We start from the raw sequence: 24,510 nt of genomic DNA on the forward strand, positions 1-24,510 counted from the left end.
AATCATAAGAGACTTCATTACTGTATGGGAAATCAAACCATATTAATAGTTGCACTTATTTTCCTCTGAGACATGGGTGAAAAATACAAACTAAGCTATGGTCTGATGTTGTTCTCTCTTAAAAGGCATCTGAACTACAAGATAGATGCAGGCAGGATAATATCCCCTTAGACTTATTCAGTGTGTATTATTGGTGGAAGTACTGTATACTGTAGGGCATACAAGGATAACAGGATAAGTCATTTTGGGTTTGTGAATGGGTTTGTGAATTATTTCTGTTTTGAACCTTAAACTTGTGACAGTTTTTAGAACACATGCAGCTTCTGAAGAGCTCATCCATTCAAGGAATTTTGTCGAAAACAATATGTTCCAGCTGCCCAAAGGCATGCGGACAAAAACTAGCAGTTAAAGCATTTGGAGCTTGATGCTGATGCATGTTGCAGATTACATAGGCATTTGTATACTATACAAATATTATTTGATCTCCTCATTTTATCTAACATACTAATTGTTAATTCTACCCAGCAGTTAGTGTACATTTTGTAATATATAAACAAAACTGAAAGAAATGACCAAGTAAACTCCTTGTAAAAACATTTAAAAAACTGAAATTGAGTATTGTATGAAGTTTGCATGAATGTCATTTTTTTCTTGTAAATAATGCAGGAAAGTGCAGCTGCCTTCCTCCCTGTAGCTTTTAGAGTGGGCTTTGCACCTCAGTGCTTGTGTGTATGTTGTACTTGATATGGATGTGTGCTGTGACGAAGAGCAAAATCGGATAAATAAAGAGGCAGTGGAAAAACAGAAGGAGAGCTGATAGTACCAGCATATTGTAGAGGTTACATGTATTGCTCGCAGTACATTTTTATCCCTTAAGAATTTCTGGAAGACTTTAGCTTTGTATTTTTTACATCTTGTGTAAATGAACAGCTTTAAATCTGAACTGAGAAGTATACTTTTACTGCACCTTTCAGTTCGCTCTCACCTTTCAGATCGCAACACTATTTACACAACTCACTTTTGTGACTAAATTTACATTAGACATTAGGCCTGCTTTGCTTGCTCCTACTTTTAGTTGTTGTTTTTTTAAAATAATGTCTTGTGCCTTTGCCAAGGTACAGTATATTAATTAAGGAATAACACATGAGGGAGTGATGTTAAGATAATAATTACTTCTCTCATAGTGAGTGACTGGTAATGTGATGTGATGTGATGTAATGTGTCTTAATCAACAACCCTCTGACCAAACATAATTTATCAAATAGAAGTACTGTGGTGTAAATAATCATAACATTTAGCCATTTTAGTAAGAATTAGGTAATGAACACTGTATTTGTGTTTGTGTGTGTGTGTGTGTGTGTGTGTGTGTGTGTGTGTGTGTGTGTGTGTGTGTGTGTGTGTTTAAGGCCAGCACATAGGTTCCTGTTTTGCAGCTGTGGTGAGTGGGCGATGTGCTCAGGAGATGTCTGAGCACTACACTAAAGCGCAGTGCTGTTGTGACAGAGGTCACTGCTGGGCCCGAGGGACAGTGCCAGTGATATGTCCAAGCCGGAGATCTGGTATGCTCTTTCCCCTTTGCGTATCTTAAGTGTTAGGAATTTTGACATTAAAATTGTAAAAGGTCATCATGGATGGATGATCATGCTCATGGCTTGAAATACACAGTCTGTCAATCTGCAAATAGAGAACCTTTCTGTTTATTTTCATTTTAAAAAGACGGAACATACGTTTCGTTCCTGCATAAATGAGTAAATAGAAGAAAATCTAAATATATGTGTCATACATAAGAAATAAATTATTTAGAACATTGAAAAGGACATACCAGTGTTTGTGCTACAGTACCTTCAATAATAGGGACTGGATCTTTTTGTATCTCTTAGATGAATTCCAAAAGATGTGTTTAGAGGGAGGGTATCCAGATGTGGAACCTGGCTTCAGAGCGGACAGAGTTCCTCAGCAGCCCTATGGACCTGATGGCCTACCACATTATCCAACGAATGGGAATGGTCATATTTATCCAGAGCTTCCGCAAATCCCGCAAATCCCACAGATCCCTCAAATCCCCCAAATCCCCCAGATCCCCCAAATCCCTCATATTCCCATTAATGGACATGGTAATGGCAATGGACAAAGACCACAAGGACCTGTTGGTGAGCTAAAGATTTTGAAACAAAAGTGTGAATTAAGTACAAAAACATCAAAAACCTGTATTTTTCTGTAGGCTTCACAGGAATATACACTAACATGCTGTATGTTTATTTTCCAGTTAGTTTAAATCAGACCACAAACAAATGCCTGCTGATGCCTAACTTATGTCTTAATGGCCGCTGTATCCCAGTGGGGTTCGGTCACCGCTGTGAATGTAATATCGGCTACCAAGTGGACAGCCAAAAGGAGTGCTCAGGTAATTAAAACTCAGTTAAGATGTTGGAGGATATGTAGAGAATATTTTGCAATTAGCACTTAGCAATAACAAGGTATAATTGTTTCTCCGGTCCCAGAGGTAGAAATCTTAACAAAACATTCAAACCAAATTGATGACTGCACTTCTGCATTTCTAAATTAATGAAATATTTTAGTGCGATATCAGGATTTATTTGTGTTTTATAGATATAAATGAATGTGCTTCCTACCCATGCACAAATGGAGACTGTGTGAACACTGCTGGCTCTTACTATTGCAAGTGCCATACAGGCTTTCACAGGCCTCCAGGCAAGCAGGCCTGCATTGGTGAGTCTTAAATAATGCAGCACACCTGCTAGATTAAACTGGGATGGATTAAGGCCTTTTAATCGAAAGGGTTTCAATATTCCACATCTGAAAACAAAAATCCTTAATTGCATGTTACATTCACAGGGAGTAGACTTTGGCTGAGTCTGTGAAAGACTTTTTTTTATGGTGCACTCAAATGAACTGAACTGAAATGTCAGATCTAGTGCTTATCTGTTTATAATTATAAAATGAATATCAAAGCAAAACTATTCAAACACTTAGAAATACTCAAAACCACACAAGTGTTTTATACCAATCCTCAGAGTACTTTGGTAGCTATTCATGTCTGAAGCTTGGTGTTGTGTGCTTTGTGACAGACACTGATGAATGCCTGCATAATGGTGTGCTTTGTCAGCACGGCCGCTGTCTGAACATGGCAGGTAGTTTCCGGTGCATCTGCAATGCAGGATTCCAGCTAACACCAGATGGCAGGAACTGTATGGGTAAGACTTGAAATCAACAGTGTGCCAACACGAGTGTCTGCAGTGTGTTAGAGAGTGGAATAAAAATAATCATACATTCTGATTTTACTGTATCACTAACGATTCTGTCATACCAATATCACCCAAATCTTATGAATGCATCTGGTCATCATTTACCTGTGCGTCAGTGGTTGGTTAACATTCCTCATCTACATGAAAACTACTCTTTTGATGTCCTTTTACATGCAGACCATGACGAATGTTCCATAACAAACATGTGTTTGAATGGCATGTGCATCAATGAAGATGGCAGCTTTAAATGTGTGTGCAAACCTGGTTTCACACTTGCCTCAAGCGGTCGCTATTGCACAGGTGTGTCTTGTTGTCACTTATACATCTGTAACACACTTTCATCAAACACATCTTTTTTCTCTTCTATCTTAAATTTCTGACACTGAAGTTGCAAAAGTTCTCTCATCAAATTTGGTTGTTGGATGTGTTTTTTGTTTGTTTGTGAGAGTGTTTGTATTTACTAACGCGTGTTTATTCTCATAGATATTGATGAGTGCTTGAACCCTGGTACCTGTATAAATGGGCGGTGTATAAATACAGAAGGTTCTTACAGGTGTGAGTGCTTGGCAGGACTGACTGTTGGACCTGACGGACGCTCATGTGTGGGTAAGAAAATGAAAACACATTTATACATACACTCTAGTACAAGTACAAAAAAATTTACTTATTTTTGTGGGTTTGACAGCATGGAAGCTATAAGTATTCCACAAGAAAATACTGATTCATCCAGTTTACCATTAGATACAGCCTTGACAAGTGACATACTCATTAGACCAACATTACACAGCTCCTGGTTGCTACAAAAAGGATGATGCTATTAACACTATTAAGACGCATTCACACTGTTGCTTACTCGAGCCCCTTTTTCCCTCTTAACAAATGGTGGAGTGTCAACAACCTGTTTGAAATTTAGACTGAAAACTGAGCCAAGGCTTTTTATTGGCTGACTGCCTTGGGTAGCCTTTTACTGTATGACTCATGTGTAATTCTCTCGTTATATGAAGACATTCTTAGGATCCTGATTCTTGGGGAAGACAATCATGGAAACAGCTTAATACAATTACCCTTTTAATAGATTCATGAATGCATTAAGACAAAATGAATGAAGACGTAGCATAACAAGTTCAATCTACTGTTAGTGTATAAATGTGTTATCCATTGTTTTAGTGTGTGTGCCTCTGGGTTAATAAGTGCAATGTTTGGTATATTTGTGTACATCATGTTTCATTTTAGTATGAATACTAAATAATACGGTAATACCTCATTGCATTATTGCATGCACAAAAAAACACAGACTTTAGCATCTTAAGTACCATCTTTGTAACCTAGTGAACCAGTGTTAATGTATTGATCGATAGAAACAATAAAAGCACTTTTGTACATGACTTTCGATAAGGATGTCTGCCATATGCCAGAAATGTAAATGTATTTTGTGTTTGTATATATATAGTATATATTGTATTCAGTGAATTGCAGTTTGGAGTTGAGCAGTGCTTCAATGAGATAACTACACCCTCTAAATCACAATACTTTAAACTCAGATTGCACATTCATACACACTAATGATATATTATATGCACTGAAGCTTCTATATTTACAGTATGTTTTTAAATGTTCTCTTTATCAGACATAGTATGTTGATTTTTGGCTGTATTGCTTGATTTCCTCATATCTTTTCATTATCAGACACACATATGCGCAGCACCTGCTATGGAGCTATTAAAAAGGGTGTGTGTGTTCACCCTTTCCATGGAGCAGTCACTAAATCAGTGTGCTGCTGTGCTAGCACAGACTATAGCTTTGGGGAGCCCTGCCAACTGTGTCCTGCCCTGAATTCAGGTACATTTTTTTTTTAAATTACCCAAAACACCCTGCCAAACCCATACACGGTTTATTATTTACATTTTTTTCTGAGCATGTAATGCTATTGGTCTATTTTCCATTTAACAAGATCATCCTGCTTGGAAACATTGACTGGAGGCATTAACATTGTAGCTGAGTTCAAGCCATCTGGAGATCTCTCTAGTGCTGATATGTCTATAATGATATTGGGAATCCAGATCACACACAATCATAATGTAGTCTAAATATTTAGGGAAAGTTTGTATGAATGCCTCCTGAACCAAGCCCTTTATTCACTCTCCGTGTAGTTCTGTTGTTCCCTTCTTCAGAAACAAGTTCACCTTTTATTATACTCCAGGCTTTATAGATGTACATACTGTATGTCTAACCTTTTTTGCCGTTTAATCTCACTACGCTTAATAGAGAACTTGCAGGTAAGATTTTGTCAACTCAACAATGTAAAATGTAACTTCATCTACTGTACATATATTATCTTGAGAATCATCGTCATAGTTATCTCTTTCTCCTGCTATACAGATGTGTAGCTGATTCGTTTGAGCCTGAGATCCTCATTTAGCTTATCAGTTATGTTTATCCTCTACATAATAAAATAAAACTTGTGCTGTGGGTAGTTTGAAAATCTTGTTTTGTCAATCTTGTATGAGATTTTAGATAAAATGCATGCTTTCTTTTTCACCTTTTTTTTAGTTTATCATTTTATTGAACATGATAAATATACTGTATATAGGCAAATAACGCCACTAAGGGACAAACGCCACTAAGGGAAAAAACTATGGTATAATTTGGACATATGAAGCTAGTTGTGCTTTGTGTAAGTAAGCTTGCATGTGTGTTGAGTGTACACCATGTGCGAATGCATTGACACTTTCTTTTTTTACTGTTAGCATGGCGTGTTCTCCTTGGGTTTGCTTGGGTTTTCTTCAGGTTTTTTACCTAGGACCAAATAATATTTTTTTTTCTCTTTTTATCTAGCGGAATTCAATGCTTTGTGTCAAAGTGGGATTGGATTTTCAGTTGATGGAACGGGTAATCTTTACTGCTGTAACCTATAGAATTGTACAGTATGGATTGGCTTGGTCCAAGTAATTTTGCAGCTGCTGTTTCACCCACAGACATTAATGAGTGTGCACTGGATCCTGATATCTGCTCAAACGGAGTATGTGAGAATCTAAGAGGAGGCTACCGCTGTATCTGCAACACAGGCTATGAGACTGACCAGAGCGGCCGGGCCTGTTTAGGTAAGCAGGCATAATTTAGTATTATCATCTGATCATATTGTATTCATTTGTTATTAGCTTTCATAAACATCCACTGAGTAGTGTGTAGACTTCAGAAATACTGTACTATTTGCCATGTTTGAATGAGATGTCAATGAGAAATTTTCTTTGTAAAGATTTGCCTTTTACAGATTTATTACTGGTAAATCTAAAGAGCTGCCTGTTAGTTTGATATTGTATATGATTTCAAATTTGTATTTACATTTTTCTGACAATAATAGAAAGCAATGTCTAAGCAATATAGAAATACTTGCCATCTGCTTATCTGCGTTTCTGCATTCCTCATGTTTGTATCATAGGCAAAATCTCTCCTTTCAGATCCTTTATTAGCATCATTATTAACATAATTTTTCAGTGCCTAAGGATTGGATCTGCTGGTTTTGTTCTCTCTTTTATGTTTTAAGAAATTCATTTTTAGAGTATGATTTCAGATCAATGCATTTACTTCTGGTCTAGTTGATTTGCCTAGTTCTCTGTCTGTCTTGATTATTAATTCATCATTAATTCTCTTTGCAGATGTTGATGAATGCCTGGTGAACAGACTGCTCTGTGATAATGGATTATGCAGGAACATTCCAGGTAGCTACACCTGTACATGTCCCCCGGGTTATGTTTTCAGACAAGACACAGATACATGCGAAGGTAAGCTTAAGAGGACATCTGGTGTTGGGCAGTTTCTAACCCTAGAAATATAATCTGAAAACTTTGCTGTGTTTTAGATTAGATATATACAATAAATCTGGACCGGTCTGAAATTGATGTTTATGAGAAACCTTCCTGTGACCGGTTTTATGATAACAGTGCTAGACAAGAGTCTGTCTCTCCCTGCAGGAAGGCCATTACTTCTATTTTCAGTTGGCTCTTAATAAACTTCCCAGACGTTTAAAATATCTTTGCCATAATTATTGCCTACAAATACGTGCTGCTTTTTGGCTTAATCTGCATCACTGTTAGAGCATTTATTGTAGCATTTATTAGGGCTGTACTGTATACCTTTTTGCAATTACTATCAATTCAAATCATTTAATTTTATTTACATATCACATTAAAAATAGACACTGGAAAAATATAGTTTTCACAGCTACAAATGGATATTTTGACTCCTAATGAACAAACCAGGGTGGATAGTCTGAGATGACATGAGGGAAAACCCTACAAGGAACCAGAGACAAAATGAAACTCATTCCCTTCTAGGTGACACCAGAGAGATCATACTATGTACAGATGTAGAGGAGTAAGTTTCAGATGGTGTTAAATGTGTTCAGAAGATGGTCAGCATGAAGGAATTGTGAGTAGACATCCTTGTATGAGCATAGGCCAATTTTTTTTATAATTCCTTAGGTACAAATCTACAGAATATCAATGAGATTATACACTGAAGGATGTGCTTGCATAAACTCTAAACTCGTAAACTGCACCGTCAGCAGCAGCAGAAGGTGAGCATTAGAATGAAGCAAGCCAGTACTGATGGCAAGAGAAGTCAAAGGAGTAGACGTGTGTTGGCATGCGCAGTACTAGCACGTATCATAGAAACCTGGAATATGCAGATGAGCATTCTTCCAAACCACAATTGTTTGTAATGTGTTTTTGAGCATGCTGGTGTTTTTTCTAAAAAAGAGTAGCATGGGGTATCAACCCTGGCTCTGTACACAATATCCTGTTCTTTACTAAGTAATAAATTAGTTTGGGGACTTTATGTTGCTGGCTTGTATTCCACTGGAGCTCAGGCTTTGTCTAACTGTCACCAGCTGGAGGCAAACGGATGCTTGTGTAGAGGCAGCATGAGTAGGTTTTGGCAGGTATACTGGAGCCACAGGCAGAACAGCTGCATAGAGTTTAGGATGAGATGAGTAAGTGCTTGGTTGCCACACAAATATGCATCCATGCATAGTTTTAGTGGCTGTAATAGATTAAGCATTTCTCCTGAAACATCCACTGCACAGCACCTCTTTAAATTTGACAATAACGTATTCTTTATTTTGCCACTGCTACCTTACCACTAACCATAAATCTAGTTCAAGATTGTTTTGCTCGACTTGGTCTCTCTCACAACTGACACACACACACAGAGACAGAGTGTGTGTGTGTGTGTGTGTGTGTGTGTGTGTGTGTGTGTGTGAGAGATAGAGAGAGAGAGAGAGAGAGAGAGAGAGAGAGAGAGAGAGAGAGAGAGAGAGAGAGAGAGAGAGACTAAAATAACAGAAGATAAAGATGTTGTGACATTCTCCAGATAATGACAGTGACTGTTTCATTCTGGAATGGAGTGTCTCAGTCTTTCCAGTAATGTGCAGCACTGTGATTGGATTTAATGCCTGTCCTAGTGTTTATACTTTCTGTGTAGAAACTGTAAACTACACTCATCGAGCACTTTATTAGGAACACTAAACTACAGTATACTGGCTGGGGCCTCTCTTTGCAATCAAAACAGACGCAAATCATCATGACATGGATTCCACAAGATGTTGGAATCATTTCTTTGAGAATCTGGTCTATATTGAAATAAATGTATCATGAAGTTCCTGCAAATTTTCAGGTGCACCCATAATCGCCTAATTGACTATATCCCAAAGGTGTCCTATTGGATTCTGCATTGGTTATGCTTCGGTGCATTGATTGTGCATTGGTGGAGTCTACTGAAAAACACTGAATTCGCTGTAATGTTTATTTAGAACCAATTTTGCTTTGAGACATAGTACATTATCATAACTCGCTGTAATGTTTATTTAGAACCGATTTTGCTTTGAGACATAGTACATTATCATGCAGAAAGGAGTCGTTAGAAGATGGATAAATTGTGGCCATGATGGGATGATGGGTCAGAAATAATACTCAAATAGTTTGTGACATTCAGGTGATTGGTTAGTATTAATGAGCCTAATGTGTACAGTACCAAGAAAAAACCCCACAACCATTCCACAACCTCTACCTCCCGGAGCTGTTGACACAAGTCCATGGGCTCATGTTATTGCTGCCAAATTCTGATCTGTGTGCCTCAGCAGATACAGTATTATGATTCATCATGTCAGGCAATGTTTTTCCAGGCTTCAGCTGTCCAGTTTTGGTTAGTCTGTGCCCACTACAGCTTTCTGTTCTTGGCCGAAAGAAGTGAATCCACCTTAAGGGTCAACATGTTATACATTCTGAGATGCTTGTGTTTCATCACAATTATACAGAGTGGTTATATGAGTTACTGTAGCTTTTCTGTCCGCTCAAACCAATCTGGCCTCTCTCATGTATCTGTCTACAGAACTGCAGCTCACAAATCAGCAATTATAGAAATACTCAAACCAGCCTGTGTGGCAATAACAGACCAAAACCATTTTAATAGTTGATGTGAACATTATCTAAAGCCCCTGGTCTATATCTCCATGATCTTATGCATTGTAATGCTGTCATGCATTCCGATAATTACATAAAACTGTAAGTGTACAAATGTTCCTAATAAAGTTCTCACTAAGTGTATAACTCCATAATACAAGATTGTTTAACATTTTAACCAAGATATTGCTTTACATTTAAATAAAAAATATAATGTGTAAACATATACTGATGCTTTTTGAGTCAAGAATAATAGAGCTGAGCTAAGGGGCTCTCTGCGAATGGCTGTGTAATGTTCTTATTTTTGTTTCAGATCTGAATGAATGTGAGAGCAGTCCATGTATTAATGGAGTGTGTAAGAACAATGCAGGTTCTTTCTCATGTGTATGCTCTCCTGGCAGTGTACTTGATCGGACTGGCCTAATATGCATCGGTAATTGATTACAGATGTGCATACATACATAAAACACAACATGCTTATACTATTGTTGTCTTGAATTATTGAAATGGTTCTATTCATGCTTTTAAGATTCAGTTCTGAAGTTGTCTAACTATTTATCATCCCCATAAATACCTGTCCTGGCTTCTTATTCAGTTCTACATTTCTTTTGGCAACTACTTTATTGAATTATTCAGTATTTACACTGGAGCTAAATGGAAAGGTGTGTAGTTAAGTGTCAATTTATGCCAACAGGTCCTGGAAGTTTACATAGCTAATACTGTTTTATTTGAATTGAATAAGTGATTTTCTGAAAATATGTAAAAAATCAATAGCCATCTTTATGTATATTTAAATCCTTTAAATTAAATGGTGTTTTATATGAGTAAACCTATGAGTGGTTCTGACAGACTCTCTGAAGGCGACATGCTGGATGAACATCCAAGAAGGCCGCTGCGAGATGAATATAAATGGTGCCACTTTGAGATCCGAGTGCTGTGCCACGCTGGGAGCTGCATGGGGAAGTCCCTGTGAGCCCTGTGAGAAGGGTAGGTCAACCACTGTGGCAATAACATGACTTAAATCAATCTGCAATCCATCCTCAGTTGAGACTGTGTTGACGTACCCTCTATTATCCTGGTTATGGATGAATTTTTGTTATCTCCAAGCAAGTATTTAAATAGTATCAAACCATTGTACTGTAGAAGAATATATTTGGAATTAATTTCCTGTGGTAATGAGATTTATATAGCTGGGGAAAAAAATTATTATGTCATACAATGAACCAGAAAGAATGCAAACTGACAAGTCCTTGGCCTGGGTTTAGTCAGAAATGTTGGCACTGCTGTTTATGATTGAAATGGATGCCATCACTGACTGCTGTTGTGAAAATCTGTATCTCAGTTTTCCATCCTGTGTGGCCTGGCAAACATTTTCCTAAAGTGTGTTTTCCTGCATCTGTCATTAACACTTGTATTCATTTCATCCTATAGCCTTAGGGTTTTTCTGTTGCTTTTATATTCTTTCAGTGATGACAGCACAGCGATGCTCGAACCTACCCAAAATACCTTCTTAGCTAGTGCAGTGAAAACAATAGTGCAGTTGCTATAAGTTTATCTATTCCCATAGCACATCTCTACAATCCATACAATGATTCCAGTTTTTTCTTAGTATAAATCAGAGGTGTAAGTCATACATGTGCAAGTCACAAGTAAGGCTCAAGTCTTGAATGTCAAGTCGAGTCTTTTTTAATATTTGTCAATCAAGTCTCAAGTATTAAATTTGTGACTTAAGTCTGACTCGAGTCAAGTCATATGACTCGAGTCCCCCATCTCTGGTATAAATTCACATGAATTCACATCAGCCCGCTGTGTTGTGTAAAGTTTCCTTACTTTATTGATGTCTTTCTAAAATTCTATATTTCCAGATCTTGTCTGTCAAAGAGGCTTCACACGACCAAAAGGGACCATTTGTGAAGGTAAAAGCACAAAAATCCATATTTCTTTTATCAGATATTATTAGCTCCTTAATTTATTAAAATACTTAAACATTGTAAAATCTTATTCACTAACTAGTAATAAATACTGAATATACAGTAACTAGAGGTAAGCAAACAGAATATTGATGAGTGGAAGGGGTGGAATTTTATTCTAAAGTTCCTTTATTTATTTATTATGATGAATCTGGAAAGATGTATAATTCTGACAAATATTTAATTTGTCTCCTTTAGATGTTAACGAATGTGAGGTGTTTCCTGGTGTTTGTCTGAATGGACGGTGTTTAAACACACAAGGATCATTTAAGTGCCAGTGTCCTGAAGGACTGACACTGGATGGCACAGGACGCCTCTGTATCGGTGAGTCAACTAGAAACCCTGCACACTAAGATGATTATGGTGATCTACCAAGGGAACATAACTTTAAACTTTAAGTGCTTAGATGAACCCTGCCATAAAATCCTTTTCAGGTAATAGTTTTGACATTGCTCTCTTCTTACGAAGATCAATTTGTGTGCAATCCGCCATGTAAAGATTTTTTCCAAGCCATCACACACATATGTTTAATGTATTTGTATTTCTTAAGTAAAAAAGTTCAGCATGTGTGTTAATGGATAGAGTTCCATTTATTTTCTACATAGATATACGCTCAGAGCTTTGTTACCTGACCTATGATGAGGACATGTGTGGTCAGCCAGTGCCTGGAAGATTCAGGATGGATGTTTGCTGCTGCACAGTTGGAGCTGCCTGGGGGAAGGAGTGTGATGCATGCCCTGAGCCTGGCACACGCAATTATGAAATGCTGTGTCCCAGAGGACCTGGCTTTGCCAATCGTGGAGACATACTTACAGGCAGACCTATGTATAAAGGTAAAAGTCATTCACAAAGTGTTATTTCTACTACTGTTATTGGAAGAGTTACCTTCCAAAGCTACCATCAAAGCTCAAAGTTTGGAGTGTAATGTGAAATATACAAAGTATTTTATTGTGCCTGTTCTCTTGTTCTGTTTTGTTCCTAATTTCATCTTTGACAGACATTAATGAATGTAAAGTGTTCACAAGTATCTGTACACATGGAACATGCCGGAACACAATCGGGAGCTTCAGATGTCGCTGTAATAGCGGGTTTACCCTGGATATGGATGGACGTAACTGCACAGGTACCTGATGGGTGTGAAGAACAAATTCCATACTTACTGTATGAACAAAAATAGTAAAAAAATGACAAAAAATTCAATAAATTCTATGAGATTGGACATAAACAGTTTAGTGATATTTTAGCATAAGTACACAGACAATAAATAGTTTCGTCACAGAATTTTTTAACTTATTGCCAGCCCTGTAAATGATGTATTTGGTAAAACCTTCTCTGGAGAAAATAACAGTACTCAGCCCATTCCTGTTGATGGATGAAATGTAAATATTTCTTGCCTTTCAAAGGAGTAATGAAACCAGTAATTCTGGAAATGTTAATGTGTTTACAGTTACTACTGCTAATTATGTTATTAATGTTTAAGCACTTAATTAAGCACTTTGACTGTTTCCTTGGTTGACCAATGTGTGTGCATGTGTTTTGTATGTGATAATAGACATTGAGGAGTGTCAGATCTCCCCTGACTTGTGTGGACATGGGACATGTGTGAACACTCCAGGCAGTTTTGAGTGTGACTGCTTGCCAGGTTATGAGAGTGGCTTCATGATGATGAAGAACTGCATGGGTGAGCACCACATCTATACTTATCCTCAATGAAGGAGTAAATTGCTTCCATATGTGAATTACTATTACACAGTAGGGTGCGGCTTAACAAATTTTAGTCCTACTGCGTGTGCCCAAATGTGCGCATTTGCGTGTGCAACAGATATTGATGAGTGTGAACGAAATCCTGCATTGTGTCGCGGAGGCTCCTGTGAGAACACAGAAGGTAGTTATCAATGTGTGTGTCCACCTGGTCATCAGTTATCCGAGGATGAGGAAGCTTGTGAAGGTGAGAACACAACAAGCACACCCACATTATTCAGATAACGTGTACTATTAGAAACACAATTGAACTGCAATCCATTAGTTCTTGAATGTGTCATGAACTTTGATCTGATCTATGAATCAAATTGATTGGCCATTAAAAAAATGGCTTCCTTTGTGAATCTTACATATTATAGTGGTAGAAAGTGTGTTTAGGATATATGAACTGAAAAATGTTTATAATTCTTTAGACTCATTTTTAGCTGTTATATTGCCACATAGGAGATCTTGTATGTGATATGTATATATGTGTGTGGTGTATTTTCCAGATATTAATGAGTGTGAACTAAGTGCCACTCTCTGCCCCAATGGGGAGTGTGTGAATGTGGCTGGCACTTACCACTGCACTTGTTTTTCTGGATACCAGTCAATCCCAGATAGAAAAGGGTGCACAGGTAAAGTTTCTACACTGAAGGAAAAAGCCATTAAATTATTAATATGTTATCACTAATTTGCTACTTGTTAATAAATATTAAGATTTTGTTGCCTAAATTAGCTAAATAATTTAAAATTGTGCATAATCATAAATTTAGTACTGTTCAAAATAATTATGGTAATTATTTAATTGTCATCATAAAGTGATTTTAGAATGTATCTTTCATTTTTAACTTTTTTTGTTCTGTCAATTGTACCTTCTGATCAGATATGAACCTATCCACAACAGAATGAACTGAAGTTCCACTGCCTGTGTCATGTCTGAAGTTTTCTCCCTGTTATCTGTCTGGTGTTGCAGATATAGACGAGTGCACCATTGAGAATGGAGGCTGTGACTTCCACTGCACTAATTCAGAGGGCAGCTACACCTGCAGTTGTGGTCAGGGATATGCCCTAATGCCAGATCAGAGAACCTGCACAGGTAAGAAGAGAATCACATTGAGGAGGTTGTGAGACCGGTGTTATCCTAATTCTGATCTTCTGATGTACTGTTCAAGAAATAATTCTGATCTACTAGAGCAGGGTAAACACACATGTATGATTGGGAAGACAGCCACATTCATATCATGACCAGTAAGGCTGTTTTCCTGTAGTCACCTATCCACGGTGTCTGCTTTTTTAAGTCAGCATGAAATATGGGGGTAATAACTGGCGAGTTTCAAAGCATGAGTCATAGTATGGGAATGCAAAGGTTGAAATAGGTGCATCCATGAATACTGTCAGTTGAAACACACACACACACACACATACACACACAGAGTACTAGTAGAAAGGTAAAGAGCTGCTTACCAGCTGTTGCTCGATGTCTGTGTCTTCCTCCAGATGTGGATGAATGTGAAGAAGAGCCTGATATATGTGATGGTGGTCAGTGTACTAATGTTCCTGGAGAGTACCACTGCGATTGTTATGATGGATACACGTCGTCCATGATCACAAAGACCTGTATAGGTATGCAGATTTAAAGACATGTTTATTTACTGAATTAATAAATGAATGATAAACATGCTGTTTATGCTCATATATCATTCCACTCATTGCCAGTAATGTTCCTTGTTCCTGATTACCAAATGGAATAAAACTTCGTTCCTCATACTCTTAACATTTATGTAACTTTCTATTGCCATTTACTGTACATTCCTTTGTTACATACTGTCAGCACATTCATCTGTCTACAATAATGTGGCTGTTGAGCAGTGGGTCTTATGACCATCTGTCAGCCATATTTAGCCAAGGCTTCATTTTTCTGCTAAGTGTCTTTACATGGGGCTTGGAGGAGGATCACTGCATGCTTGTGTGATATCTCCAGATGTGAACGAGTGTGAGCTTAATGCCAACATCTGCATGTTTGGAGAATGTGAAAACACCAAGGGCTCATTCATCTGCCATTGTGAGGTTGGCTACTCTGTACAGAAGGGTTCTTCAGGCTGCACAGGTGAGATGGCTTTGTTATAAATGTATAAATTAAAAGTAAAAGTACCATTGTGTGAAGATGCTATGTGACAGATGACCATACCTGGAATTATTTTACAATTAAGTTGTAAATGCAGTATAATACTGCCAACAATGTATTCATTTAATAGATTTTGATGAGTGTGAGATGAATGCCCACAACTGTGCCATACATGCAACCTGTGTCAACACCCCCGGAAGCTTCCAGTGCTCCTGTAAAAAGGGATGGGTAGGCAATGGAATAGATTGTGTTGGTAAGTATAATTTCCATAATCTCTGTTTAAGAAGGTAGAAAGATGGAGAATTTTGTTATTCAGCAATGCTAAGCAAACATATGTTGGCAATCTTTACGCTGAAATAAATATTCTCCAAATATTTAAATTCACAAAATATGATCATAATTTGATGTTTATTGAAATAGAACCATTACGGACATGGCTTTCAGTTTTGTTTCCACAGGAAATTACATAGCTGTAAGATGTCTTTTTGCCTGCAGACGTGTAATTTGCCTTGATTCATATGTTTGGCTAATTTCAGATGTGGATGAATGCACCAATCAGACCCACATGTGCAGTCCTAATGCTAAGTGTATGAATGTGCCTGGCTCTTATCGTTGTGCCTGCTCAGTGGGGTTTAATGGCGACGGCTTTACCTGCCTAGGTAAGAGATAAAAAAGAACACGTGTTTACAGGATCTGACAATTCTATGTAATATAAAGAACATTAGATTGCACTGTGTTGTTTTAGGTAAGTTGTAATATAAATACAATATCAGACATGAACTCATGCCACTATCTGTTTTTTTTCTGTGATGTTATTCAGACATTGATGAGTGCACAGAGAATGCTGAGCTATGTGAGAATGGCCAGTGTCTAAATATACCAGGAGGCTATCGCTGTGACTGTGAGATGGGCTTTACTTCAACCCCTGACAACAGAGCTTGCCAAGGTTGAGCATTCAACCTCTGACTTCATATTCAGCTCAATGTTTACTATATTTATGAGAGATAAAATATGTCTCTGATCAACGTACTTAAAGGTCATGCATGAATTAATTCAAAACAATTAACAACCAGGTAGAATTTGTGCTAGAAGTGTCACAATCACAGAGAAAAGTAAATAATAACACTTTCAAAAATACTTCTAAAATTATGATGTGCAGTTTAACTGAAATACAATTAAAATACAGATTGAAAACTGAATAAACTACAGCTAATAAGAGCATTAGAACATGATGATGCTATAAGCCATGTTTTGCAGATATCGACGAGTGCTCCTTTCAACAACTCTGTGTGTTTGGCACATGTAAAAACCTCCCTGGCTTGTTCCTCTGCATCTGTGAAGAAGGCTATGAGTTAGACCGATCAGGGGGGAACTGCACAGGTAAAATTTGCTTCAAAACACAGATAAATCTTTAAAACACTATGAAAGATTTTACTTGTCCTCTCTAACATTGTGTTTCTTTACAGATGTTGACGAATGTTTGGACCCGATAAACTGTGTTAATGGACACTGTGTAAACACACCAGGCTCTTATGAATGTAACTGCCCTACAGACTATGAACTTAACCCAACTGGAGTTGGCTGTGTTGGTGTGTATGTCTATTTCTTTTACCATTGCTGAAGGTCAACAATTTTGATTTGTTTTTTTCTTCTGTTTTAGCACTGATTTATTTTGTCATTAATGAATTCTTTCTTGTTTTCTTCCATTTTAGATCCACGTGTAGGGACCTGTTTCATGGAGGTAGTTAACCGTGGGCGTGCTGGCCTGACCTGTAGTGTGGAGGTTGGCGTTGGGGTCAGTCGCTCATCCTGCTGCTGCTCCAAAGGCCGAGCCTGGGGAAACCCCTGTGAATTGTGTCCTCCAGTCAACTCCTGTGAGCATTCATATATTATTAAAATATATTAGCTTATGCAATATGCTGTAAAAGGCAAAGATTAATATGGATTAATGACAAGTGACACCTTTCTTAACCACTGTGTCCTGTGTTTTTAGCGGACTATAACACACTGTGTCCAGGAGGAGAGGGATTTAGGCCCAACCTAATTACTATTATACTGGAGGGTAACTTTTTAAACACTAAAATATCATATCATATACAAATATTTTTTTCTATCCTCACTGTGATCAATCAGAAATATTTTAGTATATGAAAATATATATTAAAAAAAAAAGTTTAACCTGGTTGCATACGTGTGCACACCCTTTTATAATTGCAGTGTGTTTATAGAATGAACCAATTAAATTCAATCCCATATTCTACTTATTATAGGATGTATCTACTATCTGTAGGATTTGCTTGACATCTTCTTGGATTCATATAGACTTATCTAAAATGACTTATTGGCCTGATAAAATCATAAAGATGCTTCAACAAAGTATTCATTTATGGGTATGCACATTTATGCAACTTACTTATTGTACTTTTTATTTTTATTTTTTTCCCCTAAAAATTCTGATTGTTTTTTGTTTAATTTTTATATGTTGTAATTTCACATTAAAATGGATTTTTCTTGATTTCATTTATTTCCTGGTTATAAAATTTTTTATGATTTGTACCATACGATTAAAATATCTGGCTTCTTTTTTAGACATAGATGAGTGTCAGGAGCTTCCTGGTCTGTGCCAGGGTGGAAATTGTATAAACACCTTTGGCAGCTTCCAGTGTGACTGTCCAAATGGCTACTACCTCAATGCAGATAGTCGTATTTGTGAGGGTGAGTACTAAAGATGCTACTGTCCATGCTACTGTCTACATCCTGAGCTCGAGTACAGTACTTATACAATCTAACTTACCTGAATCCAGATTTTTTTTATGTTTTCATATGTACATCTCTCGTTGAGCTTAAAGTTTTAATTTATTAGTGCTATACATAAGAAATTAAATATAGCAAATATACTTTAAATAACTTGAGAGGTGTATTAATCTAAAGAAGCTGTGATGGATACAAGGAATAATACTATAATACTGAGAATACATTTATATTTCATCTGCAGATATCGATGAGTGTTTGGTGAATCCTGGTATCTGTGGTCCTGGCACATGCTATAACACTCTGGGGAATTACACTTGTGTGTGTCCTCAGGATTACATGCAGGTTAATGGAGGCAATAAGTGCTTGGGTATGTAGAAACAATATGTAGTGTATTTCTATTGTTATATGAAATAGCAGAGTTTACTGTTCTATTTGTTTGTTGAAATCCTCCATCCTCTATTCTAGTCTACATGAGTCTACATAACTACATGAGACTAAAGTTGTTATTTGTTTAGATATGAGGAAAAGCCTTTGCTTTCGCAACTACAATGGCACCACATGTGAGAATGAGCTGGCCTTCAACATAACACACCGCATCTGTTGTTGTGGATACAACATGGGCAAAGCCTGGAACAAACCCTGTCAGGCATGTCCCAAACCAGGCACTGGTCAGTCTGCTAAATGCACACTAGGAATGGCAGACATCTTAATAAGATGCATGCACAAGACTGAGAATCATCTCTGTTTCTTCTTTTAGAGGGCTTTCATGTTCTTTGTGGAAACATTGTACCAGGGTTTGAAATTAGCATTGAAACGGGGAAACCAGTGGGTAAGTCTTTTGATTTTTGTTGCATTTCATATCAGAGCAGTGTTTGTTGAATAAGTAGGACCTTACAGTTTGATTGTAACTGATTCAGATATTGATGAGTGTCAGCAGATCCCAGGGATATGTGCCAATGGTGTGTGCATCAACCATATTGGAAGTTTTCACTGTGAATGTCCAAGAGGATTCAGCTATAACGATTTGCTACTTATATGTGAAGGTTTGTAAACCCTTAATACCCAAAACAAATATAAATGTCTTGCTATGTTGTTGTTGTTTTTTAAGACAAGACTAAATCTATGATTTTAGACAACATACAAGCCTTATATTTGTAGAAGCATTAATTGTGCTGCTTAATATTTATCAAATGTACATATCAATGCTCACAGGAATGCTGGTATTTTGTACATGCCCTTTGTTTATTAAACTCGAAAAATATTTTACACAGTCTGTAGTAGGACAGCCTTTAATTTCCTTACCCTAGAGGTGGGTTACATCATCAAAAATTCAAAAATTGACAGCAGATGTGCAAATTTTTCTTGTAATTCATCAAATCAAAATTAACTGTGCTCTCCAATATCAATCACAGTGACAATAGCTAATCATGTGCTTCTGTGAGCTCATGCATGTGAAAGAGGAGGACAGTGTTTTGCTCTGTGAAAGGTCACTCCTTTTTAGCAGGAAGTGAGCTGAATCCAGCCTGGACTATGAAAACAACCGCCAGGAAATCTTAGTATTAAAAGCCATGCAAACATAACAGTAAAAATCTTTGGTGCAATAATGGTGCAATGGGAAATATTAAATTGGTTGTCCACTGTTTTGCCTTTCACCTCTATATGTGTGTGTGTGTGTGTGTGTGTGTGTGTGTGTGTGTGTGTGTGTGTGTGTGTGTGTGTGTGTGTGTGTGTGTGTGTGTGTGTGCTGCAGACAATGATGAGTGTAGTGGTTCAGAGATCTTGTGCCAGAGGAATGCAGACTGTATTAACAGCCCTGGCAGCTATCGCTGTGAGTGTTCAGATGGCTTCAAGCTCTCACCCATTGGAGCCTGTATAGGTGAGATGACTCCATGTCTAATAACCCGCATGCAATGCTTTTTCCTAATAGATATTTTTCAGCCATAAAGGTTTACGATAATAACATGTAGTGGACTAGACCCCATATTAATTCCACATTCTCAATAAAATGTACACTTTTTCTGCTGTAATCTATAGAATTTCAAGGTGCACAGTAGTTTGTTTTGATTAATGTTGTTAAATAATGTTATTTGTACTATTCATTTAGGATTGACTCATATTTACTTAAATAAAGCATGTTGTCACCTAAACACCATGAACTAAAGTATGGGGACTGGCATTAGAGTGTTATCCATTTTTCACACTGGCTACTGTCATGCCAGCACCTTGTTTTTGCAGTGTGTTCTCTGATAAAGTTTGTCTAACCGTCTCTTCTGTTACACATGTGCACACAAATGCTGATGGCAGATCGAAATGAGTGTTTGGAAACCCCCAACCTTTGCAGTCATGGCAAGTGTGTGGACATACAAGGTGGCTATATGTGTACATGCCATGCTGGCTTCATAGCCACCCCCAGTGGAAAGATGTGCATGGGTAAAATCTATTATTAAAATTAATGATATTCAAAATATTAATTATCAAAATATTAATTATCAAAATATTAATTATGCTGAAACTAAGAATTATGAAGTGTCTATCCTAATGCTTTATAGTATAATGCATTATAGATAGATAGATAGATAGATAGATAGATAGATAGATAGATAGATAGATAGATAGATAGATAGATAGATAGATTGATTGATTGATTGATTGATTGATTTATTTTTAGCAGGAAGTGAGCTGAATCCAACCTGGACTATGAAAACAACCGCCAGGAAATCTTAGTATTAAAAGCCATGCAAACATAACAGTAAAAATCTTTGGTGCAATAATGGTTTTAGATAGATATAGATAGACATTATAGATAGACATTATAGATAGATAGATAGATAGATAGATAGATAGATAGATAGATAGATAGATAGATAGATATATAGATAGATAGATAGATAGATAGATAGATAGATAGATAGATAGATAGATAGATAGATAGATAGATTTAACTTTATACTAAAGTGCTAAAGTATACTAAAGATTAAACATTATACTTACTGCAATGATGTGTATGATAAGTATTTATCTGTCACTGTTATATTTATGTTCCTATTTATAATGCAAAATAATAATGATTAAATGTAAAAATAAAAAAGTTTTCTGTTCAAGTTTAATTTTTTTTTGTGCTATAAACCATTTCCACTTTTCCTGGTGAGGACATTTACAGCCAAACTATTTGTCTCCTGCTGCAGACATTGATGAGTGTGTGCATCAGCCCTGTAGGAATGGCACATGTAAGAATACTGTGGGATCCTACAACTGCTTCTGCCATCCTGGCTTTGAGCTCACTCTAAATAACCAGTGCACAGGTAAGTGCCAAAGGTATATGTCTAAATACATTCCTTCTGTAGCATTTTATGTTGGTTGTTTGTTGACTTCTTTGTTTTCATGGGTCACGAATAAGCAGAACCTTAAAAAAAAAAACATCAGCCTAGCAAAATGTTGATACTTGCTTGTAGAGCATGTTTTATCCTTTTGGGATCTACTTTTGCTCTGTTCACATGAAGGAGAAGTTTTAAGCAGTCACTTTAGAATTTACTTCAGTAAATAGTGACATTATTAAATACAGTAGCAAAATATCAATGTTCTGTGTTTCTCTGTTGTGTTGTCTTTTGTTAGATATCGATGAATGTTCAACAGCATATAGTCAGCTGTGTAGGAATGCCCATTGCATTAACAGTATTGGCTCCTTCCAGTGTCTATGTGAGGATGGCTATGATCTCACCCAGGATAGGACGAACTGTGTTGGTATGTTCTTGTTCTTTTTTTTTTTTTTTTTACACTAAATTGTTTTTTACACCCATTGTTATAAAATTTACAAAATGCTTTATTAATATCCCAAAATAATTTTTCACCTCTCTTCACCAGATGTGAATGAGTGCATAATGCTACCTGGAATATGTGCTCCTGGAACATGCCACAACTTGGATGGCTCTTTTCGCTGTATTTGTCCACCTGGTTACATCGTACAGAATAATCAATGTGTAGGTATGTGTCCTGATTTTATCTCAGTGATTAACATTGTTTACTGAAAATAAATCTTTGTTGTATTAATATATATTTTTTTTTTATTCAGGTGTTAAATTCTTAAAAAGTTTGAGGATTAAAAAATTATTAATTTTAATTAGTCATCTGCCTAATTTTAAATGATGTACTCACCATTCGTTAAATCCCTAAAAATAATTGTTTAATGTGTTTCCATGAACATTATTAAGTGTTCTGTAATAGAAACTGGCCCTGTTGTATCCATCCTTGTAATCAGATGACTCTATCTCCGGACTATATGAGGTCATTTAATTTGTGTAAACCTTTGTGTTTTTCACTTTCTCAGTTTACACTCAGAAGGAAGAAGAGTTTTTTCTCTAGCAGTAAACTAAAAAGCTTTTCTTTTTGATTGTGATGACTATGTGCATTACCTTCTAACCCTGTCAGATGAGAATGAGTGTGAGGAAGACCCCAACATCTGTCTATTTGGCTCTTGCTACAATAACCCAGGCAGCTTTGAGTGTGTGTGCAAAACAGGCTTCGTTCTCTCAGAAAATGGACGCCGCTGTTATGGTAAATCTCTCTGATATAAACAAATGATATCAACATAACAGTGTTTTATAAGAATTGATATCCCATTTTTAAAAACAACATAAGACTTTTCAAACACATATATTTATCTACTCTTTACTGTGTGAATATACTGCACTACATACTATATACAATACAGCACAAGATTAATAGTGCTATATTAGACTTTATATTTAAACAAACAACACAAAATATGTTCCACTGGTTTTAAGAATAATCTCACTAGTGGCTCAACATGCAAAATATAATATTTCAAAGGCTACGTAAAAGATTATTATTTGACTGGTTTCCCCACATTCCAACAATATGGCCTTTATAAATGAAAAAAAAAGCCCCCCCCCCCAAAAAAAACCCTCTAAAACTAAATTCTCAAATCACAAGCTTAATCATGTTTAATCTTAGAGTTGAATTTAAACAGCATATTCATGCCAGTTTTGCGATTTCTAATTTTTTTAGACACAAGAGAGAGTTTTTGCTTCACCCGCTTTGAGAACGGAAAATGCTCCAACCCTCAGGCATTCAACACCACCAAAGACAAATGCTGCTGTAGCACCATGTCCAATGAGGGCTGGGGCTACCCCTGTGAGCTCTGCCCTAAAGAGCATGATGGTGCCTTTTCTTTATTTCACATATCTGTTTTGTATTCATTTTACAAATTTACCTATATCATCTGCTTATGTCATTTCTTTTTCTGTTGTAGCTGGATTTCAGGACATTTGTCCTTTTGGCTATGGAATCATTCCAGGGATTGGGGATACAATCATTGGTAAAGAACTGAACTTAATAAAAAAAACAAAAAAAAAAAAACAGTAAAATGTACGATGTAAGATGTAGCTCATATTCATGATTTACAAATATTTTCTAAAGTTTTGCTAAACATTTCTGTTTCTGCTTACACAAAAAGTGACACAGTTTTCTGCTGAATTAATGACTTGTGTAAAATCTAATAAAATTCTCTCATTTGCTCTGTTTCTGTTCTGCTTTGCTCAGTGTGCAAAGTAGATCGACTTTGTGTTTTATAGTCAAGATACCCAATCATATAGTTGCTATATTGGGATCAACGGTACATATACCAGTGATTCTACTTATAGACTTAAAGTTTTGGTTGTCTGGTTAGTGATCCAAATTTTGCACATTTTGCCAAAGTGTCAGCACCATTTTTGTGAATATTTGCAACAATGTCAGAGCTGCACAATTTCTCCCTTTTTCTCTGTGTCCATTGGATAATGCCAGATCTGAACGAATGTGTGGAGAACCCAGGCATTTGTCACAATGGCCACTGCATCAACACTGATGGCTCCTTTCGCTGCGAGTGTTCTACAGGCTACACACTCAATTACACTGGAACACATTGTATCGGTGAGGAAGCATTTTGCCTGATTTTCTCTAAGCTCAGCAATAAAACTACTGTAATGTGATGAGTAGAGAGTTTCCGAAGGTCAGAACTCAGGCAGGGAAATGTATCATCGAAAATGAGACAAGGAACTAAGGCCTTAACCAGGAAGTACAATTTTGGAATCAAGGCTTGGACCTAATCATAAAACCGTAACTACTACAGTTACATACCACATAACACCACATCTTTATTTCTCAAATATATAACTAAAGGCTATTTTATATGATAA

At 36.7% G+C, this 24,510-nt stretch overlaps 1 protein-coding gene across 2 annotated transcripts in view; it reads left to right on the plus strand.

The window, feature by feature from the left end:
* LOC113660268 (fibrillin-2) overlaps window positions 1-24,510 on the plus strand; it is a 47,948-nt gene that overhangs the window by 11,493 nt on the left and 11,945 nt on the right. For both annotated transcript variants that reach the window (XR_003444779.2, XM_027173622.2), the window contains exons 9-52: window positions 1,407-1,559; window positions 1,881-2,150; window positions 2,267-2,404; window positions 2,611-2,730; window positions 3,090-3,215; window positions 3,444-3,566; window positions 3,750-3,872; window positions 4,953-5,105; window positions 6,102-6,155; window positions 6,242-6,367; window positions 6,923-7,048; window positions 10,038-10,157; window positions 10,574-10,711; window positions 11,590-11,640; window positions 11,893-12,018; window positions 12,300-12,527; window positions 12,692-12,817; window positions 13,247-13,375; window positions 13,517-13,642; window positions 13,947-14,072; window positions 14,411-14,533; window positions 14,935-15,060; window positions 15,419-15,544; window positions 15,693-15,815; window positions 16,099-16,221; window positions 16,383-16,508; window positions 16,820-16,942; window positions 17,029-17,151; window positions 17,275-17,436; window positions 17,556-17,624; window positions 18,152-18,277; window positions 18,558-18,683; window positions 18,832-18,984; window positions 19,074-19,145; window positions 19,234-19,359; window positions 20,067-20,192; window positions 20,621-20,746; window positions 21,502-21,618; window positions 21,929-22,057; window positions 22,178-22,297; window positions 22,742-22,867; window positions 23,342-23,494; window positions 23,586-23,651; window positions 24,119-24,244. Coding sequence is in view for 1 of the 2 variants with exons in the window: in XM_027173622.2 (XP_027029423.2) it covers window positions 1,407-1,559; window positions 1,881-2,150; window positions 2,267-2,404; window positions 2,611-2,730; window positions 3,090-3,215; window positions 3,444-3,566; window positions 3,750-3,872; window positions 4,953-5,105; window positions 6,102-6,155; window positions 6,242-6,367; window positions 6,923-7,048; window positions 10,038-10,157; window positions 10,574-10,711; window positions 11,590-11,640; window positions 11,893-12,018; window positions 12,300-12,527; window positions 12,692-12,817; window positions 13,247-13,375; window positions 13,517-13,642; window positions 13,947-14,072; window positions 14,411-14,533; window positions 14,935-15,060; window positions 15,419-15,544; window positions 15,693-15,815; window positions 16,099-16,221; window positions 16,383-16,508; window positions 16,820-16,942; window positions 17,029-17,151; window positions 17,275-17,436; window positions 17,556-17,624; window positions 18,152-18,277; window positions 18,558-18,683; window positions 18,832-18,984; window positions 19,074-19,145; window positions 19,234-19,359; window positions 20,067-20,192; window positions 20,621-20,746; window positions 21,502-21,618; window positions 21,929-22,057; window positions 22,178-22,297; window positions 22,742-22,867; window positions 23,342-23,494; window positions 23,586-23,651; window positions 24,119-24,244 (5,598 nt within the window). In the remaining variant the exon portion in view is untranslated. The remainder of the gene's footprint in view (window positions 1-1,406; window positions 1,560-1,880; window positions 2,151-2,266; window positions 2,405-2,610; window positions 2,731-3,089; window positions 3,216-3,443; window positions 3,567-3,749; window positions 3,873-4,952; window positions 5,106-6,101; window positions 6,156-6,241; window positions 6,368-6,922; window positions 7,049-10,037; window positions 10,158-10,573; window positions 10,712-11,589; window positions 11,641-11,892; window positions 12,019-12,299; window positions 12,528-12,691; window positions 12,818-13,246; window positions 13,376-13,516; window positions 13,643-13,946; window positions 14,073-14,410; window positions 14,534-14,934; window positions 15,061-15,418; window positions 15,545-15,692; window positions 15,816-16,098; window positions 16,222-16,382; window positions 16,509-16,819; window positions 16,943-17,028; window positions 17,152-17,274; window positions 17,437-17,555; window positions 17,625-18,151; window positions 18,278-18,557; window positions 18,684-18,831; window positions 18,985-19,073; window positions 19,146-19,233; window positions 19,360-20,066; window positions 20,193-20,620; window positions 20,747-21,501; window positions 21,619-21,928; window positions 22,058-22,177; window positions 22,298-22,741; window positions 22,868-23,341; window positions 23,495-23,585; window positions 23,652-24,118; window positions 24,245-24,510) is intronic.

Source organism: Tachysurus fulvidraco, chromosome 20 (genome assembly GCF_022655615.1).
Source record: "Tachysurus fulvidraco isolate hzauxx_2018 chromosome 20, HZAU_PFXX_2.0, whole genome shotgun sequence".
NCBI lineage: Eukaryota > Metazoa > Chordata > Actinopteri > Siluriformes > Bagridae > Tachysurus > Tachysurus fulvidraco.